Source organism: Peromyscus eremicus, chromosome 9 (assembly GCF_949786415.1).
Source record: "Peromyscus eremicus chromosome 9, PerEre_H2_v1, whole genome shotgun sequence".
Taxonomy (NCBI): domain Eukaryota; kingdom Metazoa; phylum Chordata; class Mammalia; order Rodentia; family Cricetidae; genus Peromyscus; species Peromyscus eremicus.
This window is the reverse complement of record NC_081425.1, coordinates 83,322,994-83,343,429: the sequence shown is the minus strand read 5'-3', so window position 1 is coordinate 83,343,429 and position 20,436 is coordinate 83,322,994. Positions and strand designations below refer to the sequence as shown.

The 20,436-nt window shown below is 44.2% G+C and overlaps 1 protein-coding gene across 1 annotated transcript; it reads right to left on the bottom strand.

The window, feature by feature from the left end:
• Window positions 1–269: 269 nt before the first annotated feature.
• On the bottom strand, window positions 270–19,163 carry LOC131919068 (DNA-directed RNA polymerase III subunit RPC1-like). The gene is given in 12 exon segments (XM_059273127.1): window positions 270–372; window positions 1,362–1,438; window positions 1,521–1,604; window positions 3,156–3,328; window positions 4,892–5,003; window positions 6,583–6,729; window positions 9,017–9,158; window positions 10,069–10,172; window positions 15,444–15,550; window positions 15,667–15,829; window positions 15,947–16,186; window positions 19,158–19,163. Coding segments are annotated over 12 exon segments (1,458 nt in total).
• Between the last annotated feature and the right edge of the window lie 1,273 nt (window positions 19,164–20,436).

Genomic DNA, 20,436 nt, shown 5'->3' with positions numbered 1-20,436 from the left:
AACCATAAAAAAACTAAAACAAGACTAAGATTCCATTTTGACTATATCCAGTTTTGACCTGAGCAACTTTCTAAAAGCCCAAACACTGATCAACACAGCAAACCTGTCCTCTGAACACCAGACAATGCCCTATTAACAAATCACAGGCATTCATGAGCATAAGGACCACTGGACCTCAAGAAACTAGCCAGGGAGCAGCTACCTGATGGCCTTGGAAGCACTGATGATCTCTTTGATCCGTGGCACACCCAGGGTGATGTTCATGGAGGCTACCCTGCAAAGTGGAAAGTCTTCAGGGTCATCTGGGTGCCTGGCTCACCAATGCTCTGTGCACAGAGTGCACCCACTGCAGAGCCTGGCTCCATCTGTGCCCTAGAAGAAAAAGGCACAGAAGAGGATATGATGTAACAGTGAAAAGGACAGCAAAGTTGCTGGGCACAGGCTTCTGGTTACTCCCTCTTAAAAGAAAATATATAGATTCTGTTGGGTTTACTATGGAAACAGCAATTGGCCAGACAATGTTGGTGCCAGAGAAAGAGACTGGCACGGACTAGAAACAAGCAAGGCAAGCAAGATGGTCAGAGGGACAGACAACATGACTAAATTCTGTGTCCTCAGTATGTGGTACACAGAGGGCTGATGTCCAGTGTGTGGAGTAGTTTGAAGTGGTCTGCTCTTACTGGGTATTGAGGTGGTCAGAGAGCTGGAATCTGCCACAAAGAACATGAGTTTCCTTATGGGCAAAAGACATCCAGGAAATTCCTTGTAAGTCCTTTCATGCTAAGGAGCATCCAGCCAATGGTCCCACTGGAGACCATAGATGCCAGGCACAAATCTGCCCAGTCCTGGCAGTGATGGTGGGACAGTGTGCTTGTCACTTTCTATTATCAGCCTGACCCAACATAAAGTCACCAGGGAAGGGGGACTCTCAATGAGGAATTATCTAGATCAGGTTGACTTTGGCATGTCAGGGGGTTATTTTATAGATTATTAATTGAGATGAGGAGACTCTCCCTAAAAATGGCAGCATCATTTCATTGGCTGGGGCCTGAACTGTGTAACAGTGAAGAAAGATAGAGCAGAAGCAGAGGCAAGCAGGCAGCATGGGTGTGGTCCTCTCTCTCTGCTCTTCACTGTGGATAGGATGTGACTAGATGGCTTGGCTTCCCCAAATAGACTCTAATCTGGAACTGTGAGCTAAAAGTCAATTCTTCCTTCCCTAAGTTTCTTTTGGTCAGAGTATTTTGTCACATCAACAGAGATGAAACCAGGTCAGCGAGGATGCTGAACCCAGTGAGAATATCCCAGGCATAGGAGTCCTGAATGGATGTCTGGCAGTCTAGAACAATTAGCATGCCTACCTCATGTACTTGTCCCTACAGGTCTCCAGAAACTTCTGGGTGGGGGTGATAAGGTCCAACTGGTACAGCACACGAGGCTGGAAGGACAAAGCCAAGTGCACAGTCAGGACTAGCTGCATCTGTGAAACCCTGTGTCCCACCAGTCTGGGAAGGCCGTACCTCTGTTGTGCCATAATCGTTGATGACATATTTATCTCTGGTTTTCTTGGTCTTCTCAGACACCCCTTTAATGAATGTTTTTTCCTGAAATAATTACAGAACACACAAAAATTGTATGATTCTCAATGATTTAGACAGCACCTCCAACAATGAACACAGTGTACCACATCTTAGCAACTGCTAAATACACACCATCAAGGATGCAATGTGGGTCTTGGTTCTCTTACACAGTGCTATAAGGAGCCTTCCACTCTGGAAAACTGACCCTCTTAAGATGTGGCTAGTACTCATTACCCAACCATTTCCCATGTGCTGTTTGATATTTTGTTTGTGTTCTGACAAATAAAGCTTGCCTGGAGGGTGGAGCTAGCCACTAGTTAACCATAGAGGCCAGGCAGTGGTGGCATACACCTTTAATCCCAGCACTTGGGAGGAGGAAGCAGGAAGATCAGGAGTTCAAGTCCACCCTGGGTTACTTGAAATTGAACCAATCTAAAAGAGAAGCAGAGCTGGGAGGTGGTGGTGCACTTTTTTAATCCTAGCACTAGGGAGGTGGAGACAGGAATATAAGGCAGGTGGAGACAGGATCTCTGAGACTGCCTAGAGGTAAGAAGTATCTAGTGGCTGCTGCTCTGCTTCTCTGACATCCAGGTGATCTTTATTTGTCAGAACACAAACAAAATATACAACACCTATGAGTTATCTTGGGCCCTTATCTCAGTCACATTGTTGTGGGAAGAAGCTCAGCATAGCTCTGGGGACTTTATGAGGCTTGCATTTCCACACTCAGAGTATGCATGACTCCACTGTGAAGGCTTCTTTGGAAGCATTATCAATCACTCTGAACATCACTGTTTCTGTCCTATGGTTACAGCTTCTCAGAGTGCCTTGGGATAGTCAGCTCTTTCTTTGTTTGGTTTTTCTCTATGTAACAGCTCTGATTGTTCTGAAACTCACTTTGTAGACCAGGCTGGCCTCAGACTTACAGAGATCCACATACCTCTGCCTCCCAGTGCTGGGACTTAAGTTGTGCACCACCATGCCTAGCTCAACTCCTCCTTTGTATTTAGGAGGTATGACATGAAGGATAACCATGTAGTTTAGACATCTTTCTAGATAGAAATGATTTCATTTAAGAAAGAGCTTTATTAAAGTAAGAATTAAAGTCTCAGAAAGGGCTAGAAAGATGGATAGGAGTTAAGAGTACTGGTTACACTTCCAGATGATCCAGGTTCAATTCCCAGCACCCACAAAGTCAAAAACAAAAGGTAAACCAAGGAAACCCTCAAGGCACACCATAATGAAGGCTCTCAAGAGGATTGGGAAGACAACACAATGGGTTTCTGATCCGTGTGGGAAAACGCTGCAATCTGAGACACACGGCAGTCACTAGTGACAGATGTTCAGAATGGCTGCAGAAGGAATACGAGAGTGGACGTGGGCTGGTGACAGGGCTCACACAGACCAGCTCTCTAGGTTCTTTCTCCCAACAGGAAGACAAGACATTAATTCTTCATGCTGGCTAGTGAGATACTGCCCAGGACACAACAAAAACCACACTAAGACCACGGTTTACAAAATGCACTGGTAGGCATTTGACAGACCACGTTCTCACCACCACAGGACAGAGCCTACCTGCAGGAAGCTGTCTTGGCAGCAGAGGAACTCGTTCTTCTTCATGATGGCCTCAGTGGTCAAGGTGAGCTCGTTCTTACTGAGAGCAGGTTCGCTCTGACATGGAAACACTGCCTGAATACAGAAAGGACATGGCGTTACATATGCCTGATGAGGGGGAGGGAGAGTACTAGGCAGAGGAATTTACCAGACATAAAACTACTCAGTGAGCTTTTAGCAATCTGTCTCTCTTTGCTAACAAACTCTAGACTCCACTTTTCATCTGAAAATGAAAACCAGGTAAGCTGATACTCTGCCTTTTGTTTGTTTGTCTGAGATAGACTCGGGTAGCTCAGGCTAGCCTCAAGCTCACTATGGAGTGAAGCTGGCCTTTAGCTCCTGATCCTCTTCCCTCTCAAGCCACAGGATTACAGGCATGCACTATCATCCCAGTCAGGAATCCCCATTTTATTTAAAGAGTTCCACTCTAACTGGTTAGTATGGATCTACTATTCCAAACTCAACCCCAGCCCAGAATTGCCTTAAAAATGTACATTGCTGTAGCCAGGCCGCATGGTACACCCTGTAATCTCAGCTATCTGGAAGGCCCAGGCACATAAATCACAAGTTCAAAGCTTGCCTGGCTGCAGAACATATTCAAGGCCAGTTTGGGCAGCTGAGCAAGACCTTGTCTGAAAATAAAAAGTAAAAGCATACCAAAAGATCAAGGTGTTGGAGATAGTAGAGTTTTGCCCAGCATACCCTAGGTCCAGGCCTCAACTTCTGCACTACAAAAACCATCCAGCCAACTGAACATCTCCAGAGGAGAAGTGTGTCAACACTCCTCAAGCTCATAGGGTTTCCTCAAAGTTTTAGTGCTTTCTGACCCACTCTCAAGTGGTGGCTTCCAACTACTAGAAACAACTGAAAAACCACCTCAGTGGAACCACCTTCTGCTGCTGGAAGATCTGGGTCAAAAGGCACTAAACTGAAGCCCAGATGAATCTTGTCCAATTACTATTCAAAAAGAGTGGTTCCAACTCATATTCCTGACTACTAGCAATAGTGGAGAGGGTGGCTGAGGTGTCCTACCCCGATGATCAGATTGGTGAATACCCTAACTGTCATCATAGAGCCTTCATCCAGTAACTGATGGAGCAGATGCAGAGATCCATAGTCAAGCACCAGGCTGAGCTCTGGGAGTACAGTCAAAGAGAGGGAAGAGGGATTCTATGAGCAAGGGGCATCAAGATCATGATGGGAGAATCTAGAGACAACCAAACCAAGCTATTGGGAACTCACGAACTTTAGACCAACAGCAGTGGTGCCTGCATGAGACTGGACTTGGCCCTTTGTATAAGCGAGACAGTTGTGTAGCTTGGTCTGTTTAAGGGGCCCCTGGCAATTGGGTCAGAATCTATCCCTGGTGCATGAGCTGCCTTTTCAGAGACACCTTGCACAGCCTTGATGCAGGGGAGGGGCTTGAACCTGCCTCAGATGAATGTACCAGGCTTTGCTGACTCCCCATGGGAGGCCTTACTTTTTTGGAGGAGGGGATGAAGAGTGGGTGGGAGTGGTAGGTGGTGGGGGAGCAGGAAGAGGGGTGAATGGGGATCTGTTGTTGGTATAAAATGAATAAAAAGTTTCTTAATAAAGAAAAAAAAGAAATGAAGAGCCCCTGTGAAGTTACCACTATGACAGATGTTTTCTAGAGCCAAGCCCCTGGCAGGGCACACAAACAGCCAACCTTAGCTCACCTTTGGAGCCACACAGGGCCATGGTGAAGGAGCTGTTGCTCTTGTCTAGCTCTTGGAGGCAGGCACTGCCAGGGTGGTCCTGGATCACAGACAGCACCTTCAGGATCAGGGCCTGGGGGAGGGGCAGAGAGGGAAGAAAATGCAGTCCCTGATGGGACATGCTTTGGGTCTGCAGATCACAAACCTTCAAATTGACATTTATAGGAAAATTGAGAACATTTCATCAGTATGTCAGATTTCTAGTTAATGAAGTTTCCTGAACTCAGACAATCACATAGGCCAAGTTACACAAAGGCCTTTCTTCTGCAAGGGTAGAATACCTATGGTTTTGTGCATTGCCATTTACATGACAGCACATGGACATCCAGTCATGTGTGCGCGCACCCCTGTAAATGCACAATGCTCATGTGAAGGAGAACTGCTCGCTCTGCTTGTACAGTCTGTCTCTACCTGTTCTCATAAAGCATGCTTTCAATCTGCATGAGCAAAGAATATGACAAGATGACTCCAGGACACCCTGACTTGTGAGCACAGTCACAGTTCACAATTTAAGGTGCTGAGCCCTCTAGAAGTCGTGGTCCTAATGAGGCCTCAATTACTTGTCATGGTGGGTACAGTGAGAAGCCTCCTCTTATATCTCTGTCTAAAACTCAGGAAGACTGAAAAGGAGCAGATTTCCAGAGGATTGGTACAGTCCTGGGAGCCCAGCACTCAGGTCTCTGGCAGGATTGTGAATTAGCGGCTATAGGTTACTTAGAGAAAGTGTCTGAAAAATCCTCACAAAGAGAAAGGATTCTTCATCTTCCCGCCTCTCTTTTAGTTATTGTATTGCTAAACTTGCCTGACCTGGTTTTGAACCCTCTTTAGTAAACTATTTATATGATCTGAACAGAAAACAAAACACTGGCTCTGAACTCTCCATCTTTCTGCCTCATTCTCTAGGTGGTTGAGATTACAGGTGTGTGCCACCACACCCAGCTGGGAAGACATGATCCTTCAAGAGCCTATCTTCCACACTCTAGGGAGGGAAAAGTGCAAGACACAGGCCATGCAGAAGGCAGAGGATAGCCAGGTATGGCAACGTGTACTTGCAAATCCCAGGACTCAAGGCTGAGGTCAGAAGACATTGAAATTGTGGCCATCCTGAGCTACAGAATAAGACTGTCATGAAACAGAACAAAACAAAGCCCAGTTCCCCAACTCCTGGTCCATTTGCTTTTGAACTTCAGGCTCCTAGAGGAGGAGAAGATAGATTTTGATGTGGCCAGCTCAGCACTCAGCCAAGTGGTTTCAAACATGAGGAGGCTGTGGCCTGGGTGAGACAATCCAACATGAATATTTCCTATCCTCTATCCAAGTCATGGTAATGATCAACACACTGAGCGCTGGTGTGGTGTCTGTGGAAGGATGCTGCAAAGGAGGGCTGAGGATCTGAGGGACAGTCAGAGCAGCCCCAGTGAAGCACAGCCCCATGCTGTCAAATGAACAGGTACCCATGTTTTTATACCAGAGTGTGAATGCTAAAAGAGCAAAGGTCCCACACTGCCAAACAAACAAGAACACATTGCAGGAACGGGACAAGAACACGTCCCTTCTTGCTTCTCAGCCACCTTCTCTTCATGGCTTTTGGCCCATCCCAAACACACTGTAAGCAGGACAGCTGACCACGCCGATCTGGAGGGCAGTCTCACCTCTAGTGTCTCCTCAGCAGTGCAGCCTGGCTGCTGCTGCAGCTTGCCTGTGTTCAGGGCTTCAATGTATTCATCACACTTCTTGTAGCCAGCATTTAGTAGCTCATACTTGGCCAGCTTCCAAGGCTCTATCCCCAGGGTGGGAGACTGAAACTAGAAGAGATGTCTCTGAGGAAATCAAGCCTCCCTAGAGAAAACTGTTATTGACGGGGTAAGTGGTGGCCCTGCAGTGAGAAGGCTGGTTCTCAGCTCAAACCAAGGAACCTAGAGGACAATAAACCAAGGACAATAAACCCTGCAGCTCTATTTCCAGTCAGTGATTATTAGTCTCACACCCCAAGGATGAGTGGATAACCAAGAACAATACGGATTTTATGCATTTTAGGGCAGTTCTGTTTTTGTTTTTAAATATTTTATCTATTATAGATACAGTGCTCTACATGTATGTTTGCATGCCAGAAGAGGACACCAGATCTCATTACAGATGGTTGTGAGCCACCATGTGGTTGCTGGGAATTGAACTCAGGACCTCTGATCTCTTAACTTCTCAGCCATCTCTCTTGCCCTTTAGGACAGTTTTTAACATGAAATATGAGACCATAAATACAAAAGGAAAGGAAATGGAAGATTCAGGGAGCAAATATGAAAATACTCAGTAAAACTCCTTCAGAGCAGTCAAAGTCAAATCCAGAGATCAGAATGAGGCAGCTCCAGCCTGGTGTGGCAGTGCACGCCCTTAATCCCAGTGCATGGGAGGCAGAGCCAGGCAGATGCCCATGAGCTTGAGGGCAGCCTGGTCTACATACCATTTTTCCAGGGCAGTGGGGGCTACATAGTAGATCCTGTCTTGAAATCATAAATAAATAAAACAGAGGAAATTGGGAAAAAATCCCAATGTAGAGAACAGACAAATCCCCACCTTATCTGCAAATAATATTCATGGGAACTTTTGTCATGGAAACATTTTAAATCAACAGAAATGATAAAAGACAAAAGGAATGAATAAAGTCATAGATTTAAAAAACAAAGGTAAAAAAAGCAGAATTGATCCAGTAACTGGAAATTCAATTAACACAAGTTGCAAACAGAAAGCAATGGAGATAAAATTATGAAGGAAATAATAAGGAAATTTCCAGAAAGAAGGACATTGCTGCAAAATACCAATACATGAAAAAACATTATTTAAAGAAGAAGCCTAGATAATACGTGAGAAAGAAATTAGAGATTGGGGAACCTGTATACCCTCAAGTATTTCAATCTTCTCAGCATCACCAAGAGTGGGGTGGCCAGATCACATGAACATCTCCAAACAAGCCAAGAGCAATAACCAGCACCATCTATGCATCAGCCCTGCCAAATAGATGAGCCTGAATCTGGTGAGCCTTTAGACTCATTTCAAGCTCACAGGGATGAAAAGCAGTAGCAGCAGTGAAGCCACATCTGCAGGGGGCCCCCAGCCCTCAGCATTCTTCAAAGTCATGCTGCCCCTAAGCCTGTGGCACTCAACACTCTGCAAGAGACCCACTGTGCAAGTCTCTTCAGCATTCTAGGTGCCAAGTGTCCTTTCTTTTTTTGTTTTCAAAAGTCTGGGTTTCTCCGTGTAACAGTCCTGACTGTCCTGGACCTGACACCTTAGACCAGGCTGGCTTTGAACTCACAGAAATCCACCTGCCTCTGCCTCCCAAGTGCTGGAATCAAAGCCATGCACCACCACCACCTGGCTTTAGTTGCTAAGTTAACAGGTAAAAGCAAACCAAATCAATTTTTTGCCTATTTTACATAAAGCTGTGTACACAACACACACATTTTCCTTTGCCAAATGAAATCATTCCAGGGATTTTCACTCCAACTCTCAATTAGATTTGTGCCACAGTAATGTTGTGTATGAACCTTATACCTCACATCTTAAAAACACTGAAGGGAGGGCTGGAGATGGTTCTGAGGTTAGAAGCACTTGCTACTCCAGAGCACTTCCAGTTTGCTTCTCAGCACCCATTTTAGGCCTCTCACAACTGCCTACAATTCCAGTCCAGGGGATCCCATGCTCTCTTCGGGTCTCTACACTTTCCTGCACACATGTGGCATACATCAGACACACCCACCCACACATATGTATACATAAAATGAAGATGAAATCAAGTCAAAATCCAAGTTTTACTCCTAACAACCTGACTTTGATCTCGGGGAGGAAGAGAATCAATTTCTGCAACTTGTTCTCTAACTGCACATGCGCATCATGGCATGAATGCAAACACACACTAAATTTAAAGGTTAAAACCAGTTTTATCTAAACAGAAAGGGAAATAGAAAGTTCAAAAGTTACAAGACTTTGAGAGTTCCAGCAATTTTAACTTTACTCCTTCGGAATTCAGCTCTGAGTAGACCCTGTAAGTTCCCACTCAGCAGGAACTAAGAGTAGCAACCTCACACTCACCAGATGGGCCATGATGCTCAGTTTGTGCAGAGAGGGCTGCCGGTTGAACAACACCACATCTCCATCTATCAGGTGTCTCTCTACGATGTCGCCGAACTTGAGCTCCTGAGCCATCTTTTCCCGGTTTCCATACTTCAGGAACCTGAGAGTACAGGACACACACACACATATGGTCTCTGAACCAAGTTCTCTCGACACATTTCTCCCACTCAGATCAGAAACTGATGCCTATGACACTTAAACTAATCTAAGACGCTACAAACTTACCGACTTATATGAGACAAGATCTCCCCATGTAGCCCAGGCTGACCTGGAGCCTCCTGCATTAGCCTTCCAAATGCTGGGACAACAGACATGTACCACCATACATGGCTCCATTTTCTTTTCTTTTTTCTTTTTTTGAGATAGGGTTTCTTTGTACAGCCCTGGCTGTCCTGGAACTCACTCTGTAGACCACGCTGGCCTTGAGCTCACAGAGATCTACCTGCCTCTGCCTCCTGAGGGCTGGGATGAAAGGTATGTGCCACCACTGCCTGGCGAGACCCTATTTTTAACAAAGGGGTACTGGGAGCTGGAGGTACAGCTCAGCAGTACATAGGACCCTGGATTCAGTCTCTAGATCCAGGAGAGATGGAAGTTAAAATATGAAAGTATTTGTTTTAGAATCGTAGAACTACAATAATATTCTTTCTTCTATGGGATCCTTAAAACCCTCACGACACAAGCCACTGGTGGTCACCTCACCTGGCTGTCAAGCCAAACTTGGTGAAATGAGCACCAATGAGAGATCCTCAAGAGCCCAGTGACCTAGAAAACAAGCTGTTCGTATCTCAAGCGAGTCGGTGTATCTAGGTCTAATAATGTCCCATGTAAGAGAACAATACTTCATGCAAATGCAGTGATCAGAGACAATGACAGACACAGGACTACTCAATTTAAACATCTACATTCTACACGCCAAAATGCCCGTCAGTGTATCTAGAATGCATTCCATGGTTCTGGTGAACAGTACCGTCAGGCAGGTTAATCCCACACAACAGGGAAAGCATTACCTTTTCATCTGCATGTGTCTCTGCTGGATGAAATTGGCTCCTGGGTGAACATCAGGGCCATTTCGAACCAGTTTCCTCAAAAAATTGATGTTTGCTTTGTTCACCTACAGGACCGTGATAAAACCACAGTAAGACAGTTTCCTGTCTATAAGCTAGCCAACAGTACTCAGTTGTTCACAGCATAGGGTCTAATGACAGAGAGCTACCACGGGGCAGCTGTGGCCCCCAGTCGTGACTGAAGTTGCAGGAACAGCAAACTGGCAGACAGCAGCCTAGATCTAAAGAGGTTTGGCTAAGTCTTTATCAGTCTCTAATCTCCCTATGTGTACTGAACTGCACAGTACTGTGAATGCAATCTGTGGCAACTTCATCTGCCAATTTTCACCAGGCTCTAAGGCTTAGAAGATATGGCAGCAGTACCATGGGCTGTTGTCTGCTCCAACCATGCTCTGTAACTTCTTGGTCAATGGTTTAACGGGAAAGAATTCTTCCTTCAAATGAGGACACTTGGAACAGGTTTATGACAAGCATTGATGATCCAGACTGTCTATAAACCTCAGGCATGCAGCTAATCAGCAAGCTTTTTTTTTTTTTTTTTTTTTGGTTTTTTGAGACAGGGTTTCTCTGTGTAGCTTTGCGCCTTTCCTGGAACTCACTTGGTAGCCCAGGCTGGCCTCGAACTCACAGAGATCCGCCTGGCTCTGCCTCCCAAGTGCTGGGATTAAAGGCGTGCGCCACCACCGCCCGGCCCAGCAAGCTTTTATTACCAGGCACTACGGTGGTCTAAGTCGCTATATGGAGCTTAGGGTTGGGAAGCACTGTATCCACCATCTTATACTCAGAGTGTGAACTGAATGCAGACTGCTGCAGGCTTTCTGGATGAGCAGAAACAGCTTTCAAATGACCAGACTCATTTTACAGTTAAAAACTAACAACCATACCGAGAAAACTAACTAGGAAGAAGAACTGATTATTTTTATTATTTTGACAATGTTGTGACCAGAAGTTTTTGGATGGCTAGACTACAAAATGTACAAACAACTCAGAGCACTGCCTTTTTTTAAAATAGCATTGTTTGAAAAAAATGTTTTCAGTGAAATACTGTAGAATGTGAGGATTAAACTAACAAAGGTGTTGAAAGTGTTGTCAGTGGGAAAAAAGCTGCGGCATAGAATGTGGAATGGATGCATTCATAAACACCAAGCAAGGTACAAGGGTCACTCCAAAGACAACACCCCCAAACTGTCACTCATCTCAAATGCTCCCATCACCAAAATGTGCAAACCAGAATGGCTAGGTGACACTGACTGAAAAGATCATGGATTGAGTGGGTTTGGTGTTTGGAGAACGCCTGAGGTAGATGGGTGTGCCCTTTTGTTTTAAAACTGATGAATGGGCTTAGGATGAGGTCAGCTGACCTCCCAGCTATGAGGCCCCAGTTTCATCTCTAGCACTGAGGAAGAAAGAAAATTAAAATGCATAAAAACGAACAGCAGGACCAGTTGGAAACAGGTAAGGCCCCATCTCCAGAGTGGGCAGACCAGGTCCCTAGGCCCTAGGCCCCAGGGGCACATTTTGTGGCCCTCCCCCAAGCCATTGGAGCCCCAGGGACCGGGCAGCTGCCTCTACCCCTGGCCCCTTGCCAAGAAAACAACCCCCTTTGACACCAGTGAACACTGGAGTTATAAGCCCACCCTGCACGGACTGGGAACAGGTAAGGCCCCATCTCCAGACTGGGCAGACCAGGTCCTTAGGCCCTAGGCCCCAGGGGCACATTTTGTGCCCCTCCCCTAAGCCATTGGAGCCCCAGGGACCCGGCAGCTGCCTCTTCCCCCACCCCCTTGCCAAGAAAACCATCACCTGTGACAGCAGCGACCACTGACCACCTGAGTCTTAAGCCCACAATGCACCAATTGGGAATAGCTGCTCCCTGAGACAGAGCCCACTAGTGCTCACTAGACTAAGAGCTGCTCCCTGAGACATAGAATCTATCATCACTGATCAGACCAAGAGCCAGGATTAGACCAAGAGCTCCCATTAGACCAATAGTATCAGATGGGCCAAAAGAGGCTCCCTCAGACACAGACACCACTTGCACAGAGTGGAGGAAGAGATGGGTAGATGCCAGTGCAAAAATACAGTCAACAACATAAAGACCAAATGGCGCCATCAGAACCTAGTGGTTCTACATCAGCAAGACCTGAACATACCCAACACAGAAGAAATCAACCTTAAAAATGATTTTAAGAAGATGATAGAGGCCTTTAAAGAGGATATGAAAAAATCCCTTAAAGAAATCAAAGAAAAAACAAACAAAAAATTGGAAGAAATCAATAAATCCCTTAAAGAAAGCCAAGGAAAAGCAATTAAAGAAGTGAAGGAAACAGTCTAAGATTTGAAAACTGAGGGAATGCTGGAAATGGAAAATCTGAGTAAATGAACAGGAACTACAGATGCAAGTATAACCAACAGAATGCAAGAGACAGAAGAGAGAATATCTGGTGCTGAAGATATGATAGAGGAAATAGATTCATCAGTCAAAGAAAACACTAAAGCCAACAAAGTCATAACACAAAATGTCCAGGAAATTTGGGACACCATTAAGAGACCAAACCTAAGAATAATAGGGATAGAAGAAGGAGAAGAATATCAACTCAAAGGCACAGAAAATATATTCAACAAAATCACAGAAGAAAACTTTCCCAACCTAAAGAAGGACATGCCTATGAAGATACAAGAAGCTTATAGAACACCAAATAGACTGGATAAAAAAAAAAAAAGTCCCCTCGCCACATAATAATCAAATCACTAAACATACAGAATAAAGAAAAAATTGTAAGAGCTGCAAAGGAAAAAGGCCAAGTAACATATAAAGGCAGACCCATCAGAATAACACCTGAGTTCTCAATGGAGACTCTGAAAGCCAGAAGATCCTGGACAGACGTTATGCAGACACTAAGAGACCATGGATGTCAATCCAGACTATTATATCCAGCAAAACTCTCAATTGCCATAGACGGAGTAAACAAAATATTCCACGATAAAACCAGATTTAAATAATACCTACTCACAAATCCAGCCCTACAGAAAGCACTAGAAGGAAAAAATCCAACCTAAGGACGTTACATAACACCCATGAAAACACAGGCAATAGATAATCCCACACCAACAAATATCAAAGAATAGAAACACACAACACTACCACCAAAAAATAACAAGAATTAACAATTACTGGTCATTAATATCCATTAATATCAATGTCTCAATACTCCTATAAAAATATACAGGCTAACAGAATGGATATAAAAACAGGATCCATCCTGCTGCTGCATACAAGAAACACACCTCAACTTCAAAGACAGACACTACCTAAGAGTAAAAGGCTGGGAAAAGGCTTTCCAATCAAATGGGAAAAAAAGCAGCTGGTGTAGCTATCCTAATATCTAATAAAACAGATTTCAAACTAAAATCAATTGAAAGAGATTGGGAAAGACATTATGTATTTATCACAGGGAAAATCCACCAAGATGAAGTCTCAATTCTGAACATTTATGCCCCAAATACAAGGGCACCCACATTTGTAAAAGAAACATTACTAAAGATTAAATCACACATCAAAACCCACACACTGGTAGTGGGAGATTTCAACACCTCACTCTCACCACTGGATAGATCTGCCAGACTGAAACTTAACAGAGAAATAAGGGACCTAACAGAAGTTATGACTCAAATAGATATCCACAGAACATTCTACCCTAACATAAAAGAATATACCTTCTTCTCAGCACCCCATGGAACCATCTCTAAAACTGACCACATGCTCAGTCGCAAAGCAAATCTCAACAGATACGAAAAAAATTGGAATAACCTCCTGTATTTTATCGGACCACCATGGCTTAAAGTTAGATTTCAACAATAACAAAAATTACAGAAACCCTACAATCTCATGGAAACTGAATAATGCTCAACTGAATCACCAATGGGTCAAGAAATAAAGAGAGAAATTAAAGATTTCCTAGAAGTCAATGGAAATGAAAGTACAACATATCCAAACTTATGGGACACTATGAAAGCAGTGCTAAGAGGAAAATTCATAGCACTAAATGCCCACATAAAGAAGATGGAGAAATCTCACACTAGTGACTTAACAGCACACCTGAAAGCTCTAGAACAAGAAGAAGCAAAGTCACCCAGGAGGAATAGATGCCAGGAAATAAGCAAATTGAGGGCTGAAATCAACAAGAACAAACAGAAACAAAGAGAATACAATGAATCAATGCAAAGAATCAATGAAACAAAGAGTTGGTTCTTTGAAAAAAAAATCAACAAGCTAGACAAGCCCTTATTCAAATTAACCAGAAGGCAGAGAGAGCATCCAAATTAACAAAATCAGAAATGAAAAGGGGGACAAAACAACAGACAACAAGGAAATTCAGAGAATCATCAGGTCATACTTCAAAAACCTGTATTCCACAAAATTGGAAAATCTGAAAGAAATGGACAATTTTCTGGATAGGTACCACATACCAAAGTTAAATCAAGACCAGATAAACAATTTAAATAGACTAATAACCTCTAAGAAAATAGAAACAGTCATCAAAAGTCTCCCCCGCCTCCCCCCCAAAAAGCCCAGGACCAGATGGTTTCAGTGCAGAATTCTACCAGATTTTCAAAGAAGAGTTAATTCCAATACTCTTCAAATTGTTCCACACAATAGAAACAGAAGGAACATTACCAAACTTTTTTTATGAGGCTACAGTTACCCTGATAACCAAGCCACACAAAGATGCAACAAAGAAAGAGAATTACAGACCAATCTCCCTCATGAACATTGATGCAAAAATACTAATAAAATATTGGCAAACTGACTCCAAGAACACATCAAAAACATTATCCACCATGATCAAGTAGGCTTTATCCCAGAGATGCAAGGATGGTTCAACATACAAAAATCTGTCAATGTTATACACAATATAAACAAACTGAAAGGAAAAAAAAAGCCCACATGATCATCTCATTAGATGCTGAAAAAGCCTTTGACAAAATCCAACAACCCTTCATGATAAAGGTCTTAGAGAGATCAGGAATACAAGGAACATTCCTAAATATAATAAAGGCAATTTACAGCAAGCCAACAGCCACCATCAAATTAAACAGAGAGAAACTCAAAGTGATTCCACTAAAATCAGGAACAAGACAAGGCTGTCCATTCTCTCCATATTTATTTAATATACTACTTGAAGTTCTAGCTAGAGCAATAAGACAACAAAAGGAGATCAAAGGGATAGAAATCGGAAAGGAAGAAGTCAAACTTTCACTATTTGCAGACGATATGACACTATACAAAAACATAAGTGAGTAAGAATTGTGGTCACATGAACTGGCACAGCTACTTCATCAATCCGGAGGTTGGGGTCAGGTGAGATGACTGTTCGGCCAGAAAAATCCACCCTCTTCCCTGACAGATTACCTCTAAATCGACCTAAATAAATAAAAAACACCATAGGTCTCATTACATGCCTCAGGCTGTTTCTGAGGATCTGAACAGACATGTACTCCCTCAGTAGGTAACAATGGTAGATCTTGTCAGGAACCTACCCTGCTTGCCCTTCAGGCGCTGGACAAAGCCTCGAGTCCACTTCTTGGGGGCCATGATGAGGGGGATGCCAGAGAGCTCACTGTTGATGTAGAAGGCACACTGCAGCTGCAGGAAATCCCAGTCCTCCATGATCATCTGCGTCTTGGCTCCTGAGATCCGGTGCTATGAGTACAGAAAGATCAGAAACAAACCTGCTCTCTGAGTTTTCTTGCATTCTAGTGAGCTAACATCTCTAGATGCACACAGTGCAGAATGCACAAGTTAACGGGAAACACTGACCTTTTTAATAACATCATTTAGGAAAATGATCTCTGTCAGTTTCATTGTCAGGTCATCTTTATTGGTTCCAGACTTCAAATCACTCACGACAGAGGGTCTGATACACAAGGGAGGCACCAAAAGTCGGGTGAGAATCAAATCAGAGGGCTTTCAAGCTTCTGGGTTCATCAGAAGTAAAGGGACATCTTCAGCGGGGATGCGCTTAAACAAATTCAGAACAACTAAGGGATTCAAGTTCTCCTATAGGAAGTAGGAAGGAAGGAAGGGAGATAGGAGGTTAGTTTCCTAGGGGTTGGTAAAGTTATCTGTTGTGTCATGTGTTGGGTCCACACTGTCCTTGGAAGGAACAGGTGCATTCTAGGATGATTTTTAGCCTTTGCTGCTCAGCGGGAGTCAGCCTCTGTCGAACTGACTCACTGTTAATTTGCTAAGGGCTTTTTTATGGTATACAATTCACATCGTTAGCAAGTCAATTTCTGCATACCAAAATCTCCTATCTGAAGCTCCCCAAAGAGACAGAAGCCATAGCAATTCCCAGCCACAGGACATCTCAGTTTGCTGAGTCCTCCCACAACCAAGCTTCACATAGACTTTGAATCTTTAGGAAACTCTCAGATAAGATAAACATACTTCAAACAGAAGGTATGGGACACAAAAGGTAGCACTCAAAAAAGGCAGATCAAAGCCAGGTGCTAACACTCTGGAATCAAACCAGCTGCAGACCTCTGCAGGAACTCTAGATACAGTTATCCTTCCCTATGTTTGCTTTTCTGAAGACAGGATCCCACGCAGTCTCAAACTTGCTATGTGGTGGAGACTTGCCTAGGGCGAGCTGGCCACGAACCCTAGGGTTCTTCGAATCTCCACTTCTCCAGAGTTGGGACTATAAATATATACCACCACACTGGCTCCTTGACTACATGTGGGTTCTAGATAGTCAACTGAAATCCTTTTGCAAGCACCTAACTACTGATTTTGTTTTCTTTTTATTACAATCAATTTTTTCTTAATCAGTTTATATTACCTTTGAATTAAGTTCATCAGTGTAAGTGTTATGTTGTGGAGGAGGGGAAGGGCTCACGACACTCCACCCTAGCTAAGGAGCCATTGCTAGTTTATGGCTTAGGGAAGAGAGAGCCAGTTCTCTTTAAGGGTGTGGCTCCTGGTGGGTTAACCATGTTCCAGCAGAAGACCCCATACCCTTGAGATATGGGCAGCATAAATTTGACTGGTGGGTTATTTAAAAGAGAGAGAGAACATGAAGTTGGGAAGAGATAGGCAGTGGATCTGAGGGGATTTAGAGGGGAGAGTAGGGTATGAACATGATGAAAATATATTGTATGTATGTATGGAACTCTTAGAGAATTAACAAATATATTATATTTAAAATGTTAAGCTATGAATCACTAACTTACTAAGAACTCTGCACATTACTAGAGATCTAAAATTCCTAAGAATGGAGCCAGGTATGGTGTTACACACCTTTAATCCCTGCTTTTCGAGGCAGAAGCAGGCCAGCCTGGTCTACATAGTAAGCTCCAGGACAGCCAGGACTACATAGAGCAATGGTTCTCAACCTTCTTGATGCTTTGTCCCTTTAATACAGTTCCTCATGTTGGGGTGACCCCCAACCATTAAATTATTTTTGTTGCGACTTCATAACTGTAATTATGCTATTGTTATGAATTGTAATGTAAATATCTGTGATTTCTGATGGTCTCAGGTGACCTCTGTGAAAGGGTTATTCGACCCCTGGGGGTCAAGACCCATAATTTGAGAACCACTGACATAGAAAGACCCTCACTCAAAAACAAACAAACAAATAAAAAATGGTCATTATGTATCATGGTTTCTACCTGCTAAATTTTCTGGGGATTTTATTCACTGAATCTTAAGTTTCAATAATGAAATGTTATACTTAAGTTGACTTTAACAAACATTTTCTCCGGGGATCTAGAAGAGAAACAAAGTTAGAAAAAAAGCATCTGAATAGCTACTGCCATCAGGATCCCAGAGCATGGAAGGCATCTGTGGTTCAGCAGGGATGACACCAACTACAGAGAGGGGTAGAGGCCCTCACCAAACACCCTTCCTTAGCTCCCGTCTTCCAGCCATGAACACCTCCCTACCATCTGAGAAAATAGGGTAGGAAATCTTGAAGAGCATTGAGAAATGGTAGGAAGAGAACAGAGGCCAGACCACAGTTGAGGATCTGTCAGAGCGGGACAGGACACTGGTAAGCCAGGAAACTGAAAGGCCAGAGGACTGCAAAGTCTAGAAACCACTTACTAGAAGAGCAGTTCTCCAAGAGTGACACACAGCCTGCCAGGGGCACTGGGTCATGTACGGGCTTTCTTCCTTTCGTTATTTTCTAAAAAACCCAACCAACCAACCAACAGACAAAAACACAGTCAAACAATTTACAAGGCCAAATAGATTATCTAGAGATACCGTGCCACTTTGCATAAAGGACTTAACATCCTCTTAGTTTAGCATCTGTTTATGAGTGCTGGGGGGTTGGAACCAATGTTCCATGGAGTGACAACTGTTCATAAAAGATGTAGAGAATCAAAATGACATAGAATGGTGTCGTCTGGAGGCACAATAGGGTCTCCGCAGAAAGCTTCTCTACAAAACTGACCTTCCAGCTGAATTCCAAGTAGGAAAGGAGCCGTACATAAGGCAATTAGAAGAATGAACATTGGAAGCAGAAGACAGATCCCTGGGTCCACCCACTCTGGGCATCGTCAAGCAACCACATGCAAGCAGCACAATGGGGCACAGACAGCTAGCTAAGGGTACAGGATGGCTCTAGTAAGGCCTGCGGGGGGGCGGGGAGGGTGAGACTTGGGAATCATGAGAGTATGAAGTGTCAGTGTAATAGAGAGCTACTGGAAGATCCAAGAGACAGATCTAGTTTTCTTTTGAAATAAAGGGTCTTGCTATGTGGCTCCAACTAGCCTCAAACTTATAATCCTCCTGCCTTGGCCTAAGTGCTGGGATTATGGGCCTGTGCCATCACAATTGACCTCATCTGCATTCTAACAGTATCCTGGGGCTGCTGTGAGACAAAGTATTTTAAGTGTATAGGGTGGGTGTGAAGTACTGGGAAGGGTGATACTGAGAACAGCTGGGGATCACCCAGGTTAGACATCTGTTCTAGTGAATGTCAACCACACACATAACAATGTCCATCTCATTTCTCTCTTACCTCCATCTCTACTCTTTTTTCGACTTTACACACTAACCCTCTTTGAATCCCCTTCTCTCCATGTCCCTACACCCATCCTCGGGCCCCCACCCCCAGTTCAGGCCATCATCATTTCCAGTCTGGATCCCTGCCATGGCCTCCCAGAACGAGGAATCTTACTCAAACTCTGTCCTGGTCAAATACTTCAAAAGTCTGACTCTCCTTGCAAGACTCTCATAGTGTAAGTCCCCTGCTTCACTTCTATCAGCCCACCCTGTCCTTCCAATAGCGTTTTGAAAAAGGCCTGGTGAGCCCGGACTTACTATTACGTGTGCGTCTGTCTGTGTGTTGTTGCATTTGCTGCAACCATGGCTGATTTGACTACTCTCCACTAGACCAGCAGCAAACGCTGCATTCATGTGGAATCTTTAGTGCACAACACTGACCTCAGTACTTATAGTCACGCCCCAATGATCGCTCATGCTTTCCGGGAAACGTCCTGCTTAAACCCATGCATGGTCGCGTAATTCCCGCGCATGTAATCGATGCGCATTCGTGGAGGAGCCCCCGTGGACCTAAGTGCGCATGCGCAGGCTAGCCCTTAAAAAGCGGACCCCTCCTAGCCTGCCCTCTTTCTTTTCACGTGTTTTCCACAGTCTTGAGCTCTTCTTCTTCTTCTTCTTCTTCTTCTTCTTCTTCTTCTTCTTCTTCTTCTTCTTCTTCTTCTTCTTCTTCTTCTTCTCCTTCTCCTTCTCCTCCTCCTTCTCCTCCTCCTCCTCCTCCTCCTCCTCCTCCTCCTCCTCCTCCTCCTCCTCCTCCTCCTTCTCCTTCTCCTTCTCCTTCTTCCTCTTCTTCCTCCTCCTCTTCCTTTCCTCTTCCTCTTCCTTCTCTCTCTCTTTTTAAATAAAACTCTTGTTAGTGGGTTTGCGGTAAACAAGTACTCTCTCGTGTTCCTTAAAAATGAACGGATCTATGTTTTAAAAAAAACAACAAAAACAAAAACACAAAAGCAACAAACAGAAAACTCATAAGGAGGGTCTACTGTTTAATAACTAGGCTCTGAAGCAGAAGGCCCGGAACAGCAGCTTGCATCTCAGCCTGCCGCCTAGCCGCTGTGAACCCACTTTCTAGCTGACAACCTCGGGTCAGCACACACTGTCTCCTCGTGCCAGGGAAAAGTTCCTGAGAGGAGTCAGCGCGGGGCTTCGGGAGGTGGCATCCTGGCTCAGGACGCCCGTTCTGACACTGCTCGGTCCTTCCCACTTTCTCCGCCGCAGTTCAGGGACCCGGTAAGATCTGA